General features: G+C 31.6%; 1 protein-coding gene across 2 annotated transcripts; it reads right to left on the bottom strand.

Moving 5' to 3' along the window:
• Nucleotides 1–201: 201 nt before the first annotated feature.
• Nucleotides 202–25,764, bottom strand: LOC123695146 (lachesin-like). Of its 2 annotated transcripts, none has more exons than XM_045640886.1 (8): nt 25,554–25,764; nt 6,109–6,221; nt 5,491–5,698; nt 4,307–4,471; nt 3,247–3,375; nt 2,435–2,569; nt 1,946–2,098; nt 202–394 (listed from the first exon to the last, which is right to left on the bottom strand). In XM_045640886.1, the coding sequence occupies exons 1-8, from the start codon at nt 25,633–25,635 to the stop codon at nt 243–245; spliced, it is 1,137 nt and encodes a 378-aa protein (XP_045496842.1). In that variant the 5' UTR covers nt 25,636–25,764; the 3' UTR covers nt 202–242. The 2 variants fall into 2 exon arrangements, with proteins under 2 accessions (XP_045496842.1, XP_045496843.1); XM_045640887.1 differs by having other exon boundaries at nt 6,109–6,206.

Here is a 25,764-nt window from a genome sequence, read left to right as displayed (position 1 = left end):
TAGCTGAAACGCTGGATCTCTTGAAATTCTGGATAAAACCACAATTATGGCCAATTATATCCTAATTGACTCTAGTATTTTGTATAAAACTTGCATTTTTACTTCTCAACGATCACTTGAGAGCGTACAGATCATGGAGAGTGTAGCTATAAATGGAAATAAATTGTATTTGAAAGGATCTAAAAATAAAAACACTTCATCGAAAAGTTTAATGTAACAATATAATTTATATACAAATAGCATTATGATATGGCAAGTAGAACTATTAATAATAGCACATGAAATCTATGACTATATCCACGGCTCCGTTTGAGCGCCTCCAGTTCACTCACGTCAGGCGTTTCTTCGAAATCTACTTCATTGTACTGCATCTCTTCAAATTTCCCCGAGAGAGCTGTAAATATTAATTGTGATCTGTTATCTCACGTATATTGAATTTGATTGCAAATTAGAATTAACTGCACGGTCGAATTAATGAACCGAACGGACTGCGACAATCTGATTTAGGTGTGTCAATAAAACTACACGTTGGCCATGTCCTCCCACGCACACAGCTGCCTTTGAGATATTGACAGTTATAACTGAGTTATCCATATTTAGTTAGGAATTATAAATAAATGTTAATAAAATATAAAATTATATAAAGTTTAATTACGCCTACATTATTGGAATAAATTCTAAAAATATCGTGTAGCTATTTCATACTTGACAATTTCGGGTTATATAATATATATATATAATATATATATTTCATAACAAGACAAGTAATTGAATAAAATTAAATATTTCATTTTATAGCTCTGAATAATTTGAGCAATTTTAAAGAATACAATCATAAAGATTTACATTTTTTAGAGAAATTTGGTAAAATCTAAATTGTCGACGATATAAATTCCTTTATAATAATTACTAAACTTTTATTCAATTGTATCCATAATTTACTGAACTCAAAATCAATTTATGAAGGGGGTTCTGTATGTTATTAATTGTTGACACGCAATAGATACGAGTATTATAATCGACCCGCATTTAAATGAGGGTAATATTTACAACTTTCAACAATATTCCTCCGTATTATTGAGAACAATTAATATTTTGAGATGAAAAGTAAAAAAAAAATATCCAATTTTTTAACAAACTTGAATGTTCTGAATAATATAACCTTCTAGGTAAAAGGGAGAAGTTATGCTTCTTGTTAAAAAAAAAGTTTAAGATAAATAATAAATGACACGATTTTATATTTTTATTAAAGAAAATACGTTTTGGCTGATAAACCGTGAAGCCAATGCTACCCACTAGGGGCTAGATATCCCTATCTACAAGGAACAAGCAGTGAAATATTACGTAGCGAGATATGTAAACGAAGTGTTTCATGGATAAATGAACATGGTAACTAGGGCTTTACAGGAATACTATTCAAGCAAATGCCTGTCTGTTACTGCTTGAAGAATCCATTCATTTGCGAGTTTGCAATTCAATGGCATCGCGTTACACGAATTGTCCATTAGATTGATTTAATATTTCATTCAAACTGAATTTATACATTCGATTCTTAATGAAAGTTTAGTTTTGAATGGCTAATGATTTTAAGGAACAACTTTTGATATTTATTTTAGCATCTTTCTCGCGTATTACAGGGTTTTTTAGGTATTGATTTAGATATAAAGAGAGAGCTAAGAGAACTAGTCTCGCTCTGAACTTGAAATTATATATAAAAAGTTGAAAAGAACCTAAAAAATTACAAAGTTTCAGGTTTCTAATTTATCATAATTTTCGTTGTAGTCTAGCTATTTTCATTGTGAGCTGAATGGTGATACATTATTCATATTTTAATTAATCTAAAGGTCACCTTTTGTACAATATTTAATATAATTGTAACATTTAATTTGTATAGTTTATCATAGATTAACAGTTTGAATGTCAAAATGGATAAAGGAATACTTACAGTAAAGTTTTATAGTTCCATCAGTGTCTCCTAAGGAGTTTTTTGATATACAGCTGTACGTCCCAAAAGTACTTCTGCCAACTTTCTTTATTTTTAATTTCATATCCACTTCGTAGCCTCTCTCGACGGCCGTAATCTCAAATCTTTTGTCAGCTAGAATTCGAATAATTCGATTACCAAAACACGATTATTTTTATCAAAAGAAAGTTAGCTAAGATCGCTTTTAGATTTGTATTATTCTAAAATAATTCAAGCAATATTATTTGTGTTCAGTGATTTACTTTTAATGGATGAGAATTTTTTTAAGCATTTTCATATTATCTAATATAAATAATAATATCTTATACAATCCAAAACTGTCTTAATAATATACTTGACATAATAATAATTATTAATACCACATTAATACTAAATAGTTTTCGTTGGAGAGTTTAGCACTAAATAGATTGCCCTATTTTCTTGTTGTCAACACTTTACAATGAAACTTACTCTGTGATATTATTTGATCGTTTATCGTCCAATAGTTTATCGACCTCGGGAAGGCTTCGGAATGACAGTCTAAATACACAGTATCGCCTTCCTTGGCTCCCACTAATTGGTTTTGTATTGTCATTATTGGAGGAACTGCAACAAATCATAACAAGTGATCAGTGCTCAGTTAAAAGCTCTAAGAACGTTTAAAATGTTCGTAAGTAATTGGGAATTTTCGCAGAACTAAAACAGTAACTGAATTTCTTGTCTATTGTATTATTATACGATCGGAGTAACAAAGGCTTCGCAACAAAGGTGGTTAATTCGTGACTCGCTTAATTTTCACTCAAGTTTTCCACTTGTTAATCAATTCAATTTTTGATTTTTATTATCTCACTAATTATCTTTGTAAATTTGAGTCTAGTGGATTCCCAATTATATTGAAATACAGACTTGTTTTCTGGACTGTTGAGGTCACTGTAAAAAACTTATAACTGTAGTTAAATAATGTAATAAGAAGCTGTAGTCATAGTCAATCAATTAATTTAGAAAAAAATAATTATTTCAGCATAGGCTTTATTTTTAAATAGATCTTCTATTGTATAAAAAATAATAAAATCTGGAGAACTAGTCACTAATATTTCACTTTCTAACAACTTTAATATGACACAAACAAAGTTGACATCAACAATGTATATCAAATTTATTCACAAAGATTTTAAAAATACACGTTCAAAATGATTTAAAACACCATAGCAGTTTAAAAATCGTCGAACAATTTATCACTATAAGTTATCGCTAAATGTTGAACTATCGCGTGGTGTACTCACAGTGCACGACAAGCATGACCCGTTTGCTCACGGAGGGCGGGACTCCATTGCTGGCTATGCAGAGATACGCCCCCATATGCAGCCGCGACACTTTGACTAGGTGCAGCACCGCGCCGTTCACCGAAGTGTCTGCGAAATATAGCCGGCGTTAGCCGTTTGTGTGGACTGTTTTACAGCTTTATTCGTTCCTCTATTTGCTCTTTTGTTGCCGATTGTCATAGCGTTCTTTAGTACTTCTTTATCGAGGATAATCTTTTAAAAATATAAGCTTGAATTTCTTTTTCGCCTTCATGGTTTGTTTGTTTTGATATAACATAGTGAGTAGATTATGATGGGAATTTATATTTTTTAAATTATGTAAACATCAGTTTGTTGAATTGATTTTAGGAGACGATATTACGCAATATTGCGGTTAAATTTATAATTAAAGCATTTTAATATAACCTTCAAGGAAAGCTCACTAATTTTGAAGGCTTTGCCGACCTCAATATTATACTGACATCATTCAGACAACGGCAACCTTTATAGCTACAGTTATCTAGAGGCAGGATCTAAGATATGAAATTAGAAAGCAAAAGTCATGAATTTCTTTCACTCGGGGTGTTCAGGAGTTTCATAATGACGTGCGTACCTGCGGTAAACGTAGAACTTAAATAAATCTCAAACTTCGTCTTTATCGCGCAAATTATTTTTATCAGGAATCGCAGTTTTTATTTGTGGTAATAAACTGTAGTATTGTGAGGGCTTGACCTACTCTTGAGCACTTACATTTTGGTAAACGTAGTTAGTAAGTTACAGTATTAATAGACAGATTTCTCTTTTTTCATTGAACAACGATGGGGTATTTTATGGATCGTTATCAGTCAACCTCATCTAGACAAAATATTAACCTCGTAACAAATAAAGCAGTCTTTACAAATTATTTACATTTGCCGAAAAGGAGAATAATATTTATGAAAAATTCAACAACGTCGTGAATGATTTTGCTGGTTCCATTAAATGTTTGATAGAAATTTTCAGCGGATAAAGACAACGTTTCTTTAATTGAAATGTTCCTCACTTTGTGCGTCGCTGAAGTTTGCTGTGGGGAGCAAATCTCCGGCCTCCTTCCGCCACACTACCGTGGGTGTGGGGACGCCATGGGCTGCACATCTTAGCGTTACGTTGGCACCTTCTCTTGCCACCTGGTCACTGCTCGTGGGATAGTCTAGGATGTCTGGTGGAACTGAAAATATAGCATTTTATAATCATCGATGTTTACGAAGTTTACAACACATGTAATGATTTGTGGTCTTTTTAAAAAAGACGATTTTAGTTTTGATAGACACCAGATGATACTCATTAATGGCATATTTTTTTATAATTTTTAGTCGATGCTGAGGAAATCCTAAGGGAGTCGTACTTTATTATAATGACAACATAACGTAATCTAATTTAACAAGTCTTAAAACATTGACATCAGGAGTATTACGGAAAAGCTCTGGAAAATATTTGTTTTGTGTAAGCTCATGTCAAAGAATACAATTAAATATAAAAAAATGTATTCTATCTATACAAGAAAAATGTTTTAATTTCGCCGAAGATGTCTTTTGTTTTTATTTAGATTGGTGTTAAATGATGAAGATTGCTAATATTTCCTGATATGTCATAGATTAGCGCGTAAAAAATATATAATATTAATCTTAGATATTAATAAATATATATAAATTTGCAATTCCAGATAGGTTTGATTATTTCTCGTTTTTGATAATGTTATTTCTTACATGGAATAAAATAAAAGTACGCTGACTGTAGCAAGTTGGGAACGAACACTTGAAATCAATTTTCCGTTTAGTCGGATATGGAAAATCTGTTAGTAGATTTCTTCATTTGCTATGAAAATTGAAATAAGTCTGGCGTTATATCGAGAGCCTGCACTACGGTCTCAAGGGATTAAAAAATAATAATTTTAACGTGTGGAAATGAACTGCGAGTAACGAATGTACACAAAATCGAGTGCGGCTTAACAAAATTTACAGTTGTGTATAAATAGTGCTTTATTAAATCGTACATTGGAGTTTATCATCAAATATTATTTTATATTTTCCGCTTTCGGATTACATAATGTTCAAATTAACGGGGCCTGTTGATGAAGGAGGTTAATTAGTAAAATGTGTAAAAGTTTTAAAAAGCGGTCGATCGTGTTATGTTGTTTATGTTGTTATAAAAAGGGCATAATCGTTTAGAGTTTTTCCTTGAACTCACCAACAACATCTAGATATGCCGTTTGGCTCTTCATAGGGTCTGTGTTGAGCTGACACATGTACCAGCCACGGTCACTCTGTCGTACGTCGTGAATGTGAAGGAACCAGACGCGCCGATCACTGTGGTTGACGGCAATTCGGTGATTCTTGGTGATCACGTGGGTTGCTATTGTCAGGATCGTCTGCGTGTCCACGCGTAGCCACGCCACCTGATATTAACACTTCATTGAATATTTGCGGAAATATTCGGGTGGAACCTGATAAACGGTATGCCATTATGATAAGATGCTCAATGAGCAGTGACACTGGCACGAGTAAAAATATACTCAGAATATACCTTATACATTATATTATAGCGTTTTAATGTTCTCAAATAATAAAAAAATATATAATGTAATAATATAGATACAAGATAATAAAAAATAGATATAAATAACTGTATATATACATTTTTGATATACAAATATAATTCTGTATATTAACATACATCTGTTATGTTAATATCATATTAAAACAGAAGCTTTTCTATTTACCCAAGGTAAACAACATTAGGTAAGAGTTGTTCTATCAAAGACTCGTTTCATAACGTTAATTGTAATATATTGAGAAAACCACTTACCCTGTAGGAACCCAGATCATTGACTACACAGGTAAAGACCGCTTCTCTTCCTAATGATACAGTCAAATTGTTAAGGCTGTCTTCAAAACGAGGTACTTCTGCAACAAAATGTTCTATAAAGAATTTTTTGCTGTCCTTTTTTTCACCATACTTATCAGATTAAATCATAAACATAATGACCATTCTTTCATACAAAATTCCATAGAATTTTGCTCATGTTATTACATTCTATTTTGCTTTGGAGTACAAATTGCGCGAAGTTTTAAAAAGCCAATTTAAAGTTTTGATGCAAATGATTCCAAACGTTCTAGTATTGCAGTGTTGAGAAATATGTAATATAAACCTGGCCTTAACAAACTTACACTGTTGGCAAATTGAATGGTTCGAGTAAACGCGTGCAAACTCATATACGGACTAAATAATATGAAATATTCACATAATGTAACAATTTTTAAACTTTGTACGCACTTAAGTACTAAAGAGCTTTCTTCTAAGTACACTTTATCTTCGTAAAGCTTGTTATAATGTAGAGACTCACTCTGGAGGTGTATATAAGTCGATTAACTATACTTACATAATAACTAAATATCATAAAGTATTTTTTTTTTTTGAACACACTGCTCAGGCATTTGACCGCCATCTCACCTGATGGTAAGTGAAGATGCGGTCTTTCAGGTTAGCATGCCTGATCAGTAAGGTAAAGCCTATTCACTTTGGCCTTGAATAGATCCAAATTGTATCTATCGGGAAACACGGATGGCAGTATTCAAGATTATAAAATTTAAACCTTCTTCCAGGTAAATTATGACATAGTGGAGTAAATAATACACTTTAATTAACATGTTTTTTTTGTTTCTAGCATCGTACATAAAACGATTTCTACTCATTCCGTATAAAAATGTACTACAAGGATCAGGATAATCTATAAATTAGAAGTAGAATCACTTTTTTATAAAAGCATCTACGAGCTGCTTGCCAAAGGTCTCGCTCTCTCTCTCTCTTTGTCTATTAAAGTAAATCGGGCCAAACATGTATTTTAAGAGAGAGTTATAATTTATTATCATTTTAAAGTAAATACAACAAGTCATCGTAGTAATTAAGGTGCGCATATATTGTCTCTATCTATGCTACATACATATTATATGCTATCTCTTAACAACATTTAATTTTTTATCATTAGTTTTTAAGCAGTACGTAAAGTTTTAGGCGGACTTAGCCATTGGTAATTTGGTAACTGTTAGCACAGATAATATAATAATATACTAGCTGTTAGTATACTAAAAAGATAAAACTTTAACGTTCATAAAGATGTACACATAGAATGGAATTAACAAATAACAAAAAGTTGTTGACAAATAAAACAAGGGGCCGATTATAAGCTTAAAACGAAAGAGCAGATTACAGATTTGATTGTGCAAATCTCCAATTAATTTATTTTTTTTGCCTTTTACCCTTTTTTCTCATGAACAATTTCAAAAACGTCGATGATTTATTTAGGATAAGCTTGAGCAAAAAATATTTGTATATTATAGTATTCATTTGTCAAAAGATTCCAATGTTAAAATTTTTAACAATATTTATATTTTTTTATATTTCTTTCTCTATTGCATGAATATCAAGTGAATAATAAACGATATTTTCCAAGTAAACACTCAGTTGATTGGGTCTCAAAATCATAACGCTTCATTATTGGAGCTTACTGCAAATAAGTGTGATTAATAAATTTTATTTACAGTTACAATACACTTAATACGACTGATTAAATTGCTGATTTTATATCCATGCAACACGCGTGCCTAATTGAGCGAGATTGCAATTTGTTGCCTCAATTTATTTTAAAGCAAGCATCGACGTTACCCATGCTCGTGGATTTTATAATTGGTGCTGTATGCTAAGTGCTTTGTGCTATTTGTGTACGAATTGTGAGGGATGAGTGCTCTAATACGACTAACAAGGTAAGAGCAAAGCTTGTATTAACGAAGCCCAAGTTAAGCTTAACTAATAATTAGACCGTTGAAACGCGTCTACAAATATGTTATTCGATAGCGTTCACCCAGCGGCGTGTTATGTTAAAATCTAAATGGTCGGTTTCCATACCTGAGCGTATCATTATGTTGTCTTACAAAATCGATATCATTTTCATGTTGAATGGTAAAATATTATAGTTTTATAAGCGTTCTAAAATAATACAAAATCAATAATGCAAAATCAATAATTGTAAAACCAAGTGTTCATACTAGTTCTCTAAATAAATTTACTTTTAATCGGCTCTAATGTAAACGTATAAAACGAATTTATTTATATCTACTGTACGATTGTAGACATACTAACAAAGAAAATTTTAACAGTTACGTTGTTTATTCAATGAATGCTGTACTGACCTTAATAATTGGTAAACATAAAAGTTTTATAGTAAGTCACATGATTAAACATGAATTAAAAATAAAATGAATTAAAATGTTTCTAAGTTCAGTAAGTGTTCGTAACTGACCTTGAAAAGCTAAACATGACATGCAAAGCTCTCAGAGCTTTAGTTGAAAACTCTTCACAATCTTCAAACATGTCAGGAAATAAGTTTTATTTAATTATGCCACTGAAAATTTTATCTCATAAATGGTATTTAAAAATTTTAATGAACTAGTCGTATGTAGGTCGTTTTTTATAGTAGTATAGAATTCAATTAAATCATTTGAAATATTATCTTATTATTTTTAATAAAAGAATATAATATACTTAATACCTATACTTAATGTCTTTATGAAGATAAACTTGGTAGTTTAGGTCATGATTCCGCTTTCTAGTCAAGTGCTATTTTACATTAACTTCGGTTCTAAAACACGCCAATCTCGTGATGTATACAATATGGATATATGCATATGCAGCTTAAAGTTCTAAAGATAATTGATTCTAGTCAACTACAGTGAATTATTAAACAAATCTAACACTTTCTATATTTAATTAACATAATATTTTAAAATAGAGACGAGATTATCAGTTATGAATATTTTCGATGAAAAGTTCCAATCCATTTAAGTGTAAATAAATATGTAAAGAAGGGGCGTGCATAATATGAAATGGAGATAGAGGAACTGCAGCAAATTTGGAATACCGGTTTGTTTTTTGGGAATAAGTAGAAAATAAAATGGCTTAGCCCAATAAAAAATACATCAAATGGTCAGAAAATTAATAAACTTTAATAATAGAAAGAATAAAACAAATCGAAAACTAAGAACAATATCAAAATATTAATGAAACAAATTAACTCCAAAAGCATCATTTGACTTATGGTGCAGATAATTTGGAATATAGTATTCCAAATTATGATCACCTTTTTTTCTTTGATATTGCTTACACTTTTCCTTCATATCTAAAAAAAATCTTATTTTTACTTATAACAGTTTAACAGTTTTCAGTTCTCTTGATAATCATTTTTATAACAAAATAGCTTACACTAATACAATTATTATGTAATAATCAGTCACAATAATCACAGATCAGTGTTAAATTAGGAACTAAAATTACTATATTTATTAGTCATTAATTCTTGCAGTAATCACATATAATATAAATACCGGATTTCCTTTAGCCAGTATCTTCCAGCAAATTCATCCTTAAAAGCGTTTTGAATATTTTTTATAGCTAATCGATATGCCAACCGACGCAAACGTCCATTCTGGTCAGCCCATAAAATTTATTCTCCATAGTTACTTAATATGTACTCAACCAGCATGTTTTCAATATCTGTACCCAAAACTGGCCTTCGACCAATGGCTTTATTCTTTATAGATTCAATCGAGGAGTCATTATTAAAAAATCGAAAGAGGGTTGACCTGGGAATGTTAAAGTGTTTAGCTGCCTTCAAGTATCTCATTCTCTTTTCTCGAACAGCGATAATCGCCGCGGACACGTTGTCCCACTTCTTTCTCTTGCTGTACTTATGGGATGCAGACATTTCTAAAAAAAAACAAGATTGGATATCTTCTTACAAAAATTTGCACAAAATTTGGAATATTCCAAATTATATTCACTTTCGGTATTCCAAATTAACAACATGACATCCAAACCTAAAATTTCATATCACATTTTTTATTTCAGAAATATTAACTAACAAAATAAAAGTAAAATCATAAACTAAAAAGGTCGCTTAATAGTTTAAATAATAACAATAAAGATTTTACATAATATAATAGTAAATGATTGTCACTGATTGCTTTCTTACCGAAAAAAATTTGAATATTGACGTTTCGCTTCTACGAGGCTGGCAGCCGAAATGTCAAGATGGTGGTCTGTTTTTAGTACTCATTAGATCCGTATGGGATATGACGATAATCTTGAAAGAAGAAAACACAGATGGCGCTTATAATTATTGAGTATCCAAGGTATTCCAATTTACGTGCAGTATTCCAAATTTGCTGCGTTTCCTCTACATTTATACCCTTCTTTAATACGATGGGGTTCTCCATGGGATTGTGGGATGAGTTAAACATGGGTAAGAGCCTCCGGCATACAACTTATCATATGAAACAAGACCAGCAAGGTAAACTAAACATATTTTGAAAAACTTTTTGGAAGATTTTTACTACAACATTTATTGAATTTATTATTATTACCATTAAAATAATCCAAACTATGATGAAAACTTTATTTTCAAGGAGACCACTAGAGAATTAGGAGAGGTATAATTTTATCAATAAAAATAAGAACGGTATTTTTAGTTTATTAATAAAATAGTTTTATAATAAAATTATACTCATCATAAAATAGAATTTGTACTTTTATTGTACGACATTGAATGATATTTGAATTTATGAAAACAGTGAAGTGGAAGGAGATTTTAATTATCTGAGGCTCGAAATAAAAGTAAACAGTGTCTAACAAATGGGTCTACCCAAGCCCAGTTATAAATTTGAAACGATATAGCGGAGAACGGTCGGATGACTGCTTGTTTGCTAATTATTAGTTAAAGAAATGTTTTCGTTTCATTTCAACTTTAAATCAATTGAAAATATCTGTATTAGTTGTATAATGTAGAGTATGGTTCGGTAAATATGGAACAGAGTACGAGTTCGAGCAGTTATGTTTAAACTGCCAAACTCTTTATGAGTCCATCTCACGCAAGATTTCTCGTCCTTCCCAAAATTGTTGTGTTGCTAACACCTCATAATTACCCATTACTACTACTTAATAGTTGTAGAGTTCGTATGAAAACATACTAGCGGTCCGCCCCGGCTTCACCCGTGGTACCTACATATGAAAAATATATGTTGGCCGATTCTCAGACTTACCTAATATACACAGAAAATTTCACGAGAATCGGTCCAGCCGTTTCGGAGGAGTATGGCAACGAAAACTGTGACACGATAATTTTATTTATTCGATATAAATTAAAATACAACAATTATAGAGGATTCTTTTTACCAAATCCCAAGCATGAAAACGTTTATATAAAAACCATAATAAAAATTATTTAGAAATAAAAGTGTTCATTTAAATCTTCAAATACAAATCAGTCTACAGTTCAATTGGTTAAATCTGTATGAAATATCAACATTGAGAAATATTATCATTAGTATTGCAAAAATCGTTACAGGATAATGTCAATATTCCGTGTTAATTAATTTCGTTTGGACGACCTTATTCATGTTTCTTTATTACGAAATAATAATTCGTATTGACTTTGCAAACAAATATATTAACAATTCCTTTGATTTCGATTGTGTTGTACCTGTATGTTAAAATATTTACGTCACTATAAACTGTATGTTTCTGTTTTTAAAAAGGAGGAGGTTATCAATTCGGCCGGTATGTTTTTTTTTATGTATGTACACTGATTACTCCGAGGTTTCTGAACCGATTTACGTGATTCTTTTTTTGTTCGTTGCGAGATGGTGTCGAATTGGTCCCATAAAAATTTTATTCGGATAGACCCAGTACTTAGTTTTTATTTTATGGGCATTTTTGCAAGTGCAAGTTTGAAGTCGGTTGTTTTTAACGCAGTTATCACTTGTTCTTATTATCGTCAAACAATGCACAAATTTATCGCATTTAGTTAAAGAGATTACACTTGATTACATTTTGCAACAGATTTCCAGTTCCTATGTTATGCTGAACACGTACTCTTGAGGCTACACGTCATTCTGAGAATTACACACATTGCACTCAGTTTCTTTTCTATTATTTTTAATAGAGATAAATGGAATGTTTCTATATGAAATTTGTGAAGAGGTTTTATAAAGAACAAATATATTATAAATTTACTTAGATTTCCTTTGATGTTTATTACTGAATCGTGCAGAAATAGTTAAATAGTTTGCATGAATAGATTAAAAAAATAAATAAACATAAATTTATTATTTTTATTATTGATAATTTATATCATTAGACCTCATCTCATATTGATCTGAATAAATATTTTTTTAGGAGGATGTGTGACATCTTCGATATAAATTAATTGTGCTGTAACTTGAACAGTATTATTATCTAAAGCGATATTATAAAAAAGCCGAGCGAAGCCGGCGCAAATGAATAGTCAACGATACAATTATTGTAAATAAAATAAGATTTTGTTTGATCGTGCCGACGAAAAGATTTAATACAATTGAGGATAAGTTTTTTACAAAGTCCGTCACAAAGGAAAGCACGTATAACCTTCGTTTTTCATTTCAGAAACATTAATTCATATCGTGACATTTATTGGACAAGCTGATCTCGAATACACCCAGTGACTATTGTCCTATTTCCCGGACTGGCGTTATTTTGGACAGTTATCCAATTCTCAAATGAAAGTAAATAGAAATTTGAATTGTCTCAATTGAGCTCTAGCGATTTAGCAGTCGGCCTGTCTTGTTTAGATCTGCTGTAAATTGATATATATTCATAACAGAAGGAACGTACAAATTGATCAAGAATAATATAGAGATCGATCATCTTCGTTTTTAAATGTGAACACTCATAATCCCCTTGCATTATGAATTTAGTTTATGCAACTAACACTTTTATTTTTACTAACAATTACTAACACTTTGATTATTTAATCTAATTTTCATTTTTTTTTCAAAACATTGGTTGCTAGGGTTGCTTGGAAGAAATTGCTTGAAGCAATAAAGCCGCCCTTTGCATCAAATGTCCTGTCTGTGTGTGTGAAATTTGTATTTTGTTTTGTGTGCAATTAAGATTATAAATAAATAAATTATTTTATTTAAATACATGTAAGGGGTTACAAGTAAGCGTTTTTATAATAAAAATATCCCGAAAATTAATCTATAAGAGTCTATGAGATAATAAATGTAGAGTTCATTATATTAGTCTGAATAATAAAATATGTACAATTAATTTAATAGCGGCAGAGTAATTTACTTCATAAAATTCTGCGAAAAAAGAACCAAGTACATACTTTCTAAGAGCAGTTTTTATAAAACTTTCTAAGTCAAACTTAGGAGACCATAATTAATTAAAGAAAAAATAATCGATATTTTTTACGCGAAATAAATATAAAAGTAATTATATTAAAGCCTTCTACTTTGAAGTAAGACGCTTAATTATACTTGAAAGGAAAAAGTGAAGAAACTTTCTGTTGCTTTCAATATAATTCTATTGTTCTCGCAAAGTTCTTTAACTGCAAAGAAAGGTAAATTCTGAGCTAATGAAGATATGGGTTAACTGATTTGATAAAATGCAGTTCGTTTTAAGAAATTACTTACGATTTAATGGTTTTATAAAAAATGTTAAAAATTTGAGGAAATCGTTATTTAAAATTGAAGTAGTATCTATTTATTTGCACAAAATACATGATTAAAGTAATTATAATTAGAAAAAAATTATTTACAGCTACATCTAAATTCGATTTGATTTTAAAGATGTTATAGTATGGCAGTATGGCCATAGCATATTTCATAAACACTTTATCTTATACAACAAATAATTACTATACCTAAATATTGAACAATATCGTTATCATCCGCTCATCTATATGTGCATCCCTAACAATTTGAACGTACGAGTATATCGCGTGAACTAACAAGGCTCCTCCACTAGCGAGCCTCGGGGTCACTCTTGGCTATAACTAGCCTCATTTTATCTACGTCCATATATTTGTGTACGTACAATGTACAAACATAATCGTTGTCGGCTTGTATTCTCACACGTACAGTCCTAAGCATTTATTGTGCCTTGGGCAAATTTGCTTGCGGGACGCAATATCCAACAAAGCGGGCCTCGGGGAGCTATATTGTTTTATTTGTCTGCGTAAGTCGATAATGAACGTTTTTCCCTATACAAAGTCAATACTGCAAATACAATATAGCGAGCGCGTAAATATCGAATTTTCTTTTATTAAACCCATGTACAAATGTTATGTATTTTGAATGTGTTAATAATGACAATTCTTGTTTGATGTTTTTGTAGCATTTATGTAGCTTCGCAAAATTAAATATTCTTTACAAAGTGATAAAATTTTGTGCGGTACGCGAGATTTCTATCAGCGCTCTCCCCTAAGTTTCATTGTTTGAAAAATGTCAAAGTTATTAGTAAAGCTTATACGAAATGAAATTACAAAGTAAGCCTTTTGGTCCGGGAGCCAGAAGCAGATTTTATGACCAAGTTCCTCTCAAGCGGTAATTAGTAAAATGCATCAAAGTATAGTATTATGAAGCCTCGTGAACGTCAGCTGGAGCTCGGTTGGGGGGGTGAGCGGTTGTAGCATTCAGCATAGAAGTATATTCATTCATTTCCTCTCAGCTAAAAATTTGTCAAATTGTAGCTAACCCAATATCTCAACGAAAAATAATAATCAGCTGGTTACAGCATGGTGTATTATACGTCAGCTGGTGTCTCGAATATAATGAGACATTAACAAAATCATCGAGGTACGTGGAATTCCATCAACATAAGTCCCCGTAAAAGATAAGTAATAACTTTATTAATTATATATTAACTATTATTTTTTTAATAATTATAGTTAACTAATGTTTTTAGTGGGTTATTTCATATTTGTTACACTTTTAGGTAATTATGTGAATTTGATGATATGATAGTTATTTTTAAATGCAGTTTATAATATTTGTAAAAACATGTTTACCGATGTGGCTGAATGTACGTAGTACCCCGATCATGCGCACAACTAACCACCTCCAAGCGTACCTTTAGATAGGGAGGCGAAGAGGAGAATTTTCTGCAATACTCGAGCGTGGCAGTTTAAGATATGAGAGATACCTTAGACCTAATAGAACAAACTTTTTCACTATTTAGCTCTATATGTAGTGACGCGCGCCTAGGATAGACGATCAGATTAGTAAAAAAAAATCGATAGTCTGAAATACTCGAGCGCGTCAGATTAAGATATTGGGGGTTGATTTTAGTGTTTTAAGACTAAATTTAATTAATCTGACCATAAGTCCTTGACGCCGCCGAGTTATAGGGTCGCAAACTTGTAAAAAAAAAACGTTAACCCGGCATTCTCGAGCGCGATTTTTTTTATTTTAATTTTGAAGAATATAATCTAAAACTTACCAAAAACACAAAATCTGCCGGTTTCCGCATGACCGGAAGTCTGGAGGAGCCATTTCATCTTCCGAAAAACGCGTTGCAGTATATAAGTCGCGAACTTTACTTTTTCAACAAAAAAAGTTTAAATAAGCAAAAAAGGTAATTTTATTTTACAAAAAAAGGTCTCTTTTCATTTTTGTCCAAAGTTTAATTTTTTTTTACTTGAAGCATCATAAAAACTCAAACTCCCGGTTTTTTGAGTATATCTCGAAAACTGAGGGTGGTAAGAAAAATTGATATGAAAAAACGATGATTAAAAAAAAGAAACCCACAAACCTTTTTCGGTCAGATTAAGAGAACCCACCAACATTTTTATCAGATTAAGAAAATATGCTTTCAGGATACCTAGATAAACCTCCCCTATGAAAATCTGACTCAAAAGATAAAATCTATTTCAAAAGGACTTTTTTTTTCTGCATTTTCAAAAATTCATCGTAACTTATCGTCATGCCGTAATCGTCAGTTTTTTTAAGGGGAGCTTTCTTGGGGCCTAATTAACACCCCATCCGAAAATCTGACGCGCTCGAGTAAATTTTTTTTTTTGTGCATTTTTGACGAATTTATATGCCTAGCCCCACCACGCAAACCGGCAGATTAGTATACCGTTGTTATCAGAGGCACTTGGGGCATACGTAGTATGAATATCTGACGCGCTCGAGAATGCCCAAGTAACTGTTTTTTTTTACATTTTTGAAAATCCGTACACGCCAAACCCACCGCTAAAATGGTTTTTACCATAGAAGCTTTTCTTTTCGAAATTATTTTATCTTTCTATTTTGATGAAGTCTCGACGACGCCGTTGAATTACGCCATTTAGCTACCTCGCCTCCCTATCTACTTATTACTGTCTATATTATGCTAGCGTGTGTTGCTTGAATTTTTAAAAATAACGATAATAATTAAAGATACGTCATTTCATCTCAGATGAAAATTTGTGAGCTGATTGTTAATATACTGATGCGATAAATAAAAAAAATCTGCTAGTAATAATTCGAGGAAAACCTAGTCAGTTGATGCATATAAATTGGCAACAGATGCTTCTGTCTAACTCCTATGTAATAACTTTCAAAGTATCAGCTGACGGTTTTTCCACCAAGATACAGCCAGCTGACCTATATATATATATCCACAGTTACATATAAGCTATCATCAGGTAAATTTTTTTTGAGAGGAAATCACGGAAAATAATTTTATTTTTTTCATGTTCGAGACACCAGCTGACGTATAATACACCATGTTGTAACCAGCTGATTATTTTTTTTCGTTGAGATATTGGGTTAGCTACAATTTGACAAATTTTTAGCTGAGAGGAAATGAATGAATGTATTTTTTTTTCCTACGTGCGTGGGAGGCTACAACCGCTCATCCCCCCAACCGAGCGCCAGCTGACGTTCACGAGGCTTTATAATATTATACTCTGATGCGTCTGACGAATTATCTCTTGAGAGGAAATAATTAACCAAATTTGCACCTGGCTCCCTAACCATTTTAATTGACAATAAAATGTCAAGGAAATGGTAATAAATTGTGGTGAATTTAAGCTAGTTCGTTAAAATAGAGTGATGAATGAAATATGACTATGTCATTAGTTTAATACAATTAAAATAAAGAAAGATCGCGTAATAAATATTATTGGGTTGAATTGTGAAAATTATTATGTGGGTATTAAAAAATTATAATATAAAATTATATTATAATTAGTTAATATTATACTTTCATAAAAGATACATAACCAAGAATCAAATCTGCGATTTTAAAAATAACATTAAAATAAACTACGTGTCCAACGAATAAAGATATTTGAGGAAGATGAGCGTGGAGATTGGAAAATATCCACCAGTTGCGATTGCGATCCACAGATAAAATAAATTGGAAGAAAATAAATCCCATGTTATTGGTAATATTTTTCTTGCTTAAGCGACTTTCATCATTGCTAGGGTAGACAATTATTTTAATTTGGTTACATTAGAACTTAAGAAAGAGAAAATATATAGTATATATTTTTGTAAACATTTTAACGGTGTTCATAATTAAAAAATAATTTTGAGTAGGATTAGCGACTACACAGTACACACTGTCTGTTATTGTGGCCCTTAAAGCTTGTTTTATTTTCGGCTTCCCTTGTGAGTGATATTGTTTGTAGGGGCAAGCAACAGGGGGAATATTCGCTCTATAAAATACCTCGTTCCACTAATGGTCTGCGTCATGCTAAAACTGCCCAATGTTCATGGTTTCTTACTAACTTAGAATTAAAAACTCCAACTAAACTACCAAAACTGAACATACTCTCAGCGAAGTGCCGTTGCATCCGGCAAGTTGAAAATATTGGAGCGAAATAAAACGTGCTCTAAGATCGAGTGGAATGGTATTGCGTGAAAAAATGGCAACTTTTTCTGGCCTAAGGAAAAATTGTTATAAAATAATTGCCAGGCACAATAATCCCTTTTTGACTTTGATATTTATGACCAGTCGAACGCAAAGATTTATTGTTTTAAAGAAGGTTCGGTTTTATTCTTAGAATCATTCTCATATCTTACTCTCTAAAAGTTGGTGTATTTTAAGGCTATTGATTTCTGATTTCTTATCCTTTGTAGATTATTCGTTACTATAAGTACAGTTATCTACATATTTGCAAAATTTTATTGCCAAAATTCTGCAGTATCTACTCACTCTTGTTAAGCCTTGACTAAAAATGAAAGACACACCAAATATAATAAATAATATAGACGGAAACTATGCTTCAGTCATTTCATGAAAACGACGTATATTGCAATACCAAGTCGACTATTTCATAACACGGGACGACGCACGGGACCTTTGTTTTATGTTTTTTTTTTATTCGTTTTTTAACACGAAATGTTTTGCATTTAATCATTGTCTATAGTTTCCAAAAATGGCCTTTATTAATACGCAATTAAATTAAATTAATTATTAATTAAAAGGAACTATACGTCGAAACTAGCGCATTTATTTAAAGAACCAAAGAATTTAATTAGGACTTCTGTATACTTGTTTATTTATTTTGCTCCCCTACTACTATCGTGTGGATATTCTTAAAACTTGGGTATAGTTGTTTTGTTTCAAAGAGGATGTAATGCAATCAGCTTAGATCTGTTGGTTTGTAATATTGTGTATGTTTCAGGTCATAGTCAGATAGTCATGCTAAAATAATGTATTCGAAGATTTTCCAGGACCTTTTTTCGTGTAAGATCAAAATTGGTGGAATGCATTGAAAGAAACGAGAACACGATTATTGATATCCAAAGAATGTTTTACAGAGTGGGCTCGTAAATTGTGCATTGAAATATTTGTACTGAAAAACTATTTTTATATACATTTTCTACCATTTCAACCTGGATTTTCTACGTAAATTGCTCTACATCAATGTCAGCGGTTTTAGTTTAAATATGAACCTTAAAGACCGCAAACAGCAGAACCACAGGAAACACTGCGATATATTGTATTGTCGGGTTAAATAAATGTTATATCAACGGTACAATAGTGGAACAAATTATACGATTTCTAATCTAACAATTTCTAAGAACTACGCATTTGTTAGCATTGTCTAATCTCAATTTACGATCAGTATTTAATCGGTGCAATGTATCGTGACTCTGCAATAATGTTTGTCAATAAATATTTTCTATTTACGAACAAGACAATGCTTTCAAGCCATGTCTCGCTTTGAGGTTGATGGTAATAGGTATATTTGAGTATCCAACCGCGGCTTCGCCATGCCGCTCTACCGTGCCAAATTTACTAACTTCAGGCGTCACGCAACCATCTTAATGTAAGAAGTTTATTCCACTTTAAATAGACCTTGTGTAGGCGACCAATAGTAATCCATTAGCTAAAGATAAATTACAATCCGCTCACTACTAGAGAAGATTGAACGTAGGTGTAAACTCAGCATTACAAATTGTTTTGTACAAAGACCATTTCTTGATCTAAATTACAAAATTATACAACAGTTATACAAAATGATTATTCCATCGTTGATAAAAAATAATATCATAAGGAAAAAAATTTAAAACAATAACAATCATCAATTCGTAGGAATGTCATAGTTGTTTATTGGAACGACAAAAAACATATTAATTTTCTTCGTAGGAAAAATTTTGTTTGACGAAACTTCGTTATTTCAATGAAATGTGGAAAGTCTCGGCAACAAATCATCTAACTTTTCAGATAAGAATTGACGCATAGATTATTTTAAAACATAGCGCGAGTATCTAACAAATTTGTGAACGATCGGCGTGATTCGACAACTTTTGACCAAGTTGCTTGTAAGTTTTGGGAAGTTTCCAGCCGTGTTTCCAAACCTTATCGTCCGAGAAGTAACAAGCCGAGATAAATGAAGTTCAGTTGTTCTTAATTTCATGGCTCGTGCGAAGTTGCCCGGACGTGATAGGATGGAGACGCCTTAAAACAGTTATTGCCCAATTATAAGCGCGATGCTGTAATAACGGACACATAATATCAGTACTATCAGTATCAACACATAATGTAATAAAGGTCTGTTCCAATGTGCTATTTATATTTACGTAGTCTATTTTACTGCAACTTTTATTAATTAGTTAAACTATATAGTATAAGTACTAGTTATAGTTTAAGCATTGACAATTTTATACAAACAAGACACTATGAATCCTATACTATAAATTGAAACAGAAATGAAAAGGATTATCTCATATTTAATGTGAAAATACCAAAATATGTATGTTTGATGCAGCTAACGAACGCTAATTAGTGTGTATAAGTTTTCCTGAGTGGCTTTATGAGGTAATAAAGACTGTTGAAACAGACGACACTTATTTGTTGTAACCCGAGGCTTGCGGAAAATTAACATACGCTAATTCTATTTAAGATAAAATTTCGAAACATTATTTTTATATTAATGTTATGAGTTTAAGGGAGGAGGAAAAGGAAGGTAGGTATTTGTTGACGAATACCTATCTTTTTGATGAATTTGTGAATTATAAGATTTTTAATACCTTCAGTATAATTAATATCTATTTTTATTAACGATCTGAATAAAAAAAATTCTATTTCATATACCTAGTATAAATTTGGCAAGAAAAAAGAGCAGTTTTTACATAAATAAATAAAAAATCCGGTGATCTTGGCTAGGTTCTCTTGCAAAATGTATGAACTTTAAAACAAACTTTATTCTGTAAGAGTACATACCATCCACGTAAGTGGCTAAAATATATCGACACGACGTTACAAGCGTTTTCATTTTGTTAGTTTCTTTAGATGGATTTTGGCCACGGTAGATGAGACGGAAGAGATGTTAATTGCAGACTCTATACTAAAAATACACAAGAATGTATTGTATACATATCTATAGAATTTTAGTTATATTTGAATTACATTACCTTTTAATTTAGGTGCAGTATGTAGAGCAATCGTTTAGCTTAATATAAGACTATTATTCGCATTCCTATGAGAGTGTTCTACTGTAGTAGCGGACCTAGCAAGCGAAGTTTGTCGGCAGCTGGCCACAACATGACTCTCCCCGGAAGGTTATTGTAATGAAAATTGTTCAATGTATTCAACAATTGTTGCATACCTACGTAAATCAGTTTTGTAGTTCTTAGACTTGTCCTTATGCTGCGTAATAATGTATGTTTTAATATCGTTTGTATGAATAATTTATTCTTTGATCTGTTTGATTATATTGACTTCTAATTACATTACTTTGAAATGTTTTGTAGTTTTATTTTTAAGACACAATGAATTTGCCCTCGAACCACTAATAAAAGTTTTAGGTACAATATTTCTGAAAATAAAAGATTTGCATATAATTGCACTAACGCTAAAGGTTAACTAATATTTAATGGTTATAAGAAATTTATATTTGTATTACTTAAACTAAAATGTATGTAGTAAGTAGTCCGTGAATATTGCATTACAGATAGCAAGACAAATGGGTTTCCAAACTTTTTCGACTGCGTTCACAAACTAGATGAAACTATTCTTCACTCAAGGAACCAATCAGCTTAACCTGATTAATAGAGAGTATGTTTTTAGTTAGCGGATCTTCTAAATTGGCCGGGTAAGTGAGAGAGACATCGAGGGCTTGACGCCACTAAGCCGGCTTAGATCTTCGGCTTATGCGAAACAACAATCACTTTTGCAGGTTTCGTATGTTTGTTATGATTGATTCTCCGTTAAGATCGTCGTTAGATAAAAGCCCTCACGAAGCGTCTATAGTATTCCTTTGTTAAAACAGATTTTTAGATGATTGTTTGCCGGTACTTTGGCTTGATTGGATCGTCTACTAAAACAGTAAAAAAGTAACTCAAAAAGTTGTTAATTTAACGAGTTTTTTTTTATTATATAAATGTTTTTGGTTTCAAAGGACGAACACAATAAAGGTTATTTTCACAGAGCACTAACAAATTGATATATTACACTAATAACATACCATATTCCCAAAACATATACATTTGTATACAGAACCATATTAGTTTTTATATCTAAATGTAACGTTCGTAAAATATGATATCATAACCTTTTGAACAGCCGGCACGATCAACAAAGACAACAAAAATATAAAGCAAAAATGTACCCTCATTTATTTAGACGCGTCAAGCGTGCGAGTAAATAGGTATGAATATACATTCAGTCACTCGCTTACAAGATTTGCTTTTTAAGTTATCTTCCTTGAGCGATGTAATCAGTCTTGAATTATCGCGCATACATTTGTTTGTAATACAAAGCATGTATGGATTAGGAGCAGAACGCTTTGCGCAAATGAGTTTGCCTTAAATACATTTACTGTTAGCGTACCGTGCAACGTGACGTACGTCGTACCGTGAAATTACGGTTGCTGCAGTCGGCTTGATAACTTAAGTTTGTAGCATTTAGTGCTTCTTTTATCTATTACATGGATAAAGTTGGCGAAAGCGGTACTTTAAGCAAGTTCTTGTTTTTTTTTGTGAGGGTAAGTACTTAGGTTAAAATTAAGATATATAAAGCATTTTCGATCGCTATTCCTAATTAATGGGTAACAAAAACAATGTTTTGATTGTGAGTAAATACAGATTCCATTGTTGTATAAGTAAACACTAGAAGTAATAATAACTGTGGGTCTTTTAATTAATTTGTACCGATATAAGCCTTAAATTCATACAGTTATTATGTTTTGAAATTTTATTATACACAATTATGAGATTCGTACAATATAAGTAGAATACATAAATTAATATAAGTGGATAAAAACAATTATTAAGTATTATGGAGCTTGTTATTTTGTTTCTCTTTGTTTTTATCAAGTTTCCTTTGGAAGAAATAATAAAAAACAACCATCAAGTAAACATTGTATTCAAAGGGCAGAAGGCATACGTGATCTTAATAAATACGTGATAATTCATTTGAATTATCGCAACATTCGCATGTATCTATTCCTGCTTCGCCCGGAATAGATATGTCGTGGTCATATCGTAGATTTGATCATTTCATGATATGAGTGGCCATTTCACGAAATGGTCGCATATCGTGAAATGGCCAATTTAGTTTGGCCACATCATGATGTGGTTTGGGCAGATCAATGATAAGAAATCGTTTCACGATATGGCCAATTAACGCACGGTTTTTTCATGAAATGATCAAAATTATTTGATCATATCGTAAAATAGTTACATTAATCGTTGGTAGAGGCGCTGCAAGCTCTGTGTTTATGTGATAAGATGGCGGCCGCTGGCGAAAATTAAATTATTCGCAGTTAAAAACTTCATAATTCGTTTAAGAACAATATTATGAAGAAAGTCATAGCAAAGAATTTACGACGAAGAGGTACGAGTACTATGGAAAATGTGGATATCTTATATGTATTTAAGAAAAAATGCGACTTAAATAAAATAATTTAAGAAACTACTACTATATTATTATAATTGTTTGTTTTTTAAAAAGCGATCCGCTTCTGGCACTCGCCGGCCGCTGCCGCGGCACGCTCGCTTTGCTCGCTCGGCTCGTGCGTTGTTTATCAAAGTCTAACCTAACCTAACCAAACTGTTTTCTATTGCAAAAACGATTCGCTTCTGGCATTTGCCGGCCGCTGCCGCGGCACTAACTTAAATGACATTAAACAAGTTTTTAGAATATAGTTATTCTGAATTTTTTTAATATTTTATGGACTCTTTATATTTTATACGATCTGGCCAAATGTGGATGACCAAATCGTGAAACGTTGACGATTTAACGATCTGATCGAACTATGTTGGCCATTTCACGATATGCGACCATTTCGTGAAATGGCCAGTCATATCATGAAATGATCAAATCTACGATATGACCACGACAGATACATGCGAATATGCAGAGTCTTAATCAAGAAATCTGTCTAAAAGCTTTTAGGGTTATTTAAGATTTTACGAATTTCTTGCTCACTCTGGTATCTAGAATTTAAATGTCAATTATTCGAGATAGAAGTAACCGTGGTTTCGATATAATAGTATAATTGGCCTTTAAACATGTACCTAATGCCTATATTTATAAAGTTTTTACAACTAAATTACGCTCATTATATGCACATTATACAGGGTTAGTTGTAAAACACCGGCAACCTCGCAGGACAAGATAGCTAACATCATAAGCAACAACATTTGTTCTACGACTTTTGATAATTTGTTAGATTTTATTTTCATACAAAAATAAATATTCATTTAATTTTCAGGTTGAATATTATAAACTCTACGCCTCCCAAAAATTACATTAACAAGAAGCGAACGAGAAGGGCAAGGGGGTGTCGCGTCGTCCATCCGATAATGAATAGAACATACACAAATGAACATAGACAAATATTAGGAGAGTACAATAAAAGTTTAAAAAATCATTTAAAAATAATTAATTGCGTTATGCCAAAAGCCGTAGAACAAATGTTGTTACTTATGATGTTTGCTATCTTGTCCTGCAAGGTTGCTGGTGTTTTACAAGTAACCCTGTATACTATCCATTTTCTTTTGAAGATACATTGGCACTTATTTTGTTTTATATGCAATAAAGAATTCATTAGTAGTGAAAGAGGCAGTTTGCGGGTAATAAAGTAACTCTTCTTACTTATTTATGAATGCATAATAAACATTATTTGGGTTATAAAAATTTACAAAATGTATTTCTGATACGGACATTCTATTATAGCTTTTTCAATTTAGAAATAGAATGACCCGCGAAACGAAACGGCAAACGATTCATTAGGACTACTTCGAATATTATCAAAGGGTATTATTATTATTAATCGTCCTCTGTTTCGGAGTTAATTTTGACTTTATTATAAACATGAATTTAAACTCAAATTAATTTATTGAATTGGTCTGTATAAATGGTAATAATTGCCTACTATTTATTTATTTGACATGCCATTTTTAATATAAATACATAAAATGGGGTAGAAAAAGCAAACAGTCATTAATAGTATAAAATTATTAAAGCTTAATAGTTCACTAAAACAATTGTAATTTATCTTAAAATAGCTGTTTACTATTCACAACTATCCAATGTTCTTTCCATAACACATTTTATCTCAAGTGGGCAATGTATCAAAAGTCATGCAAAAATACGTGCTTAGTGTTCAAGAGTTTCTTCTGTTTTATATCACTTTAACCAAGGTAAACGACAAACTTCGGCCACATATCAAAAGTAGTTTGTTCCACTCCCTACGGCTAAAACTTTAATTTTTTTTACTTGTATTCAGAATCAATCAGTAGATAGACACTTTATTTTACTTTTTGTGTGTCTCCGGATATCAGGGTTTGTCTTTCATGTGTACTTTTATTTTAATCCGGTTTCACAATAATTTATTTACTTCATTCTAGTATTTTACTTGCACTATTGTCTAATTTGATAAAAAAGAGAACCATATATGGCAATAAAAACAATTATTTTTAACCATATCTTACCAACTGTGTCCTTAAAACAAATCACAACATGGAAGACAAGTCCGAAATGTACATAAAACAAAAGTTTTCCCAACAACATCATTAGTTCACATCGCACTAATTGATAATAATTGTTAAAAGTTCACTCTGTCATTATTACTTGTAGGTAAAATCGTAGCGTTGGAAGTTCGTAGCCGGCAGCCTCGTAACCGAGCTACGTGTAGTGCTACGA

Source organism: Colias croceus, chromosome 10 (assembly GCF_905220415.1).
Source record: "Colias croceus chromosome 10, ilColCroc2.1".
NCBI classification, from domain to species: Eukaryota; Metazoa; Arthropoda; class Insecta; order Lepidoptera; family Pieridae; genus Colias; species Colias croceus.
This window is presented reverse-complemented; position numbering and strand designations above follow the sequence as displayed.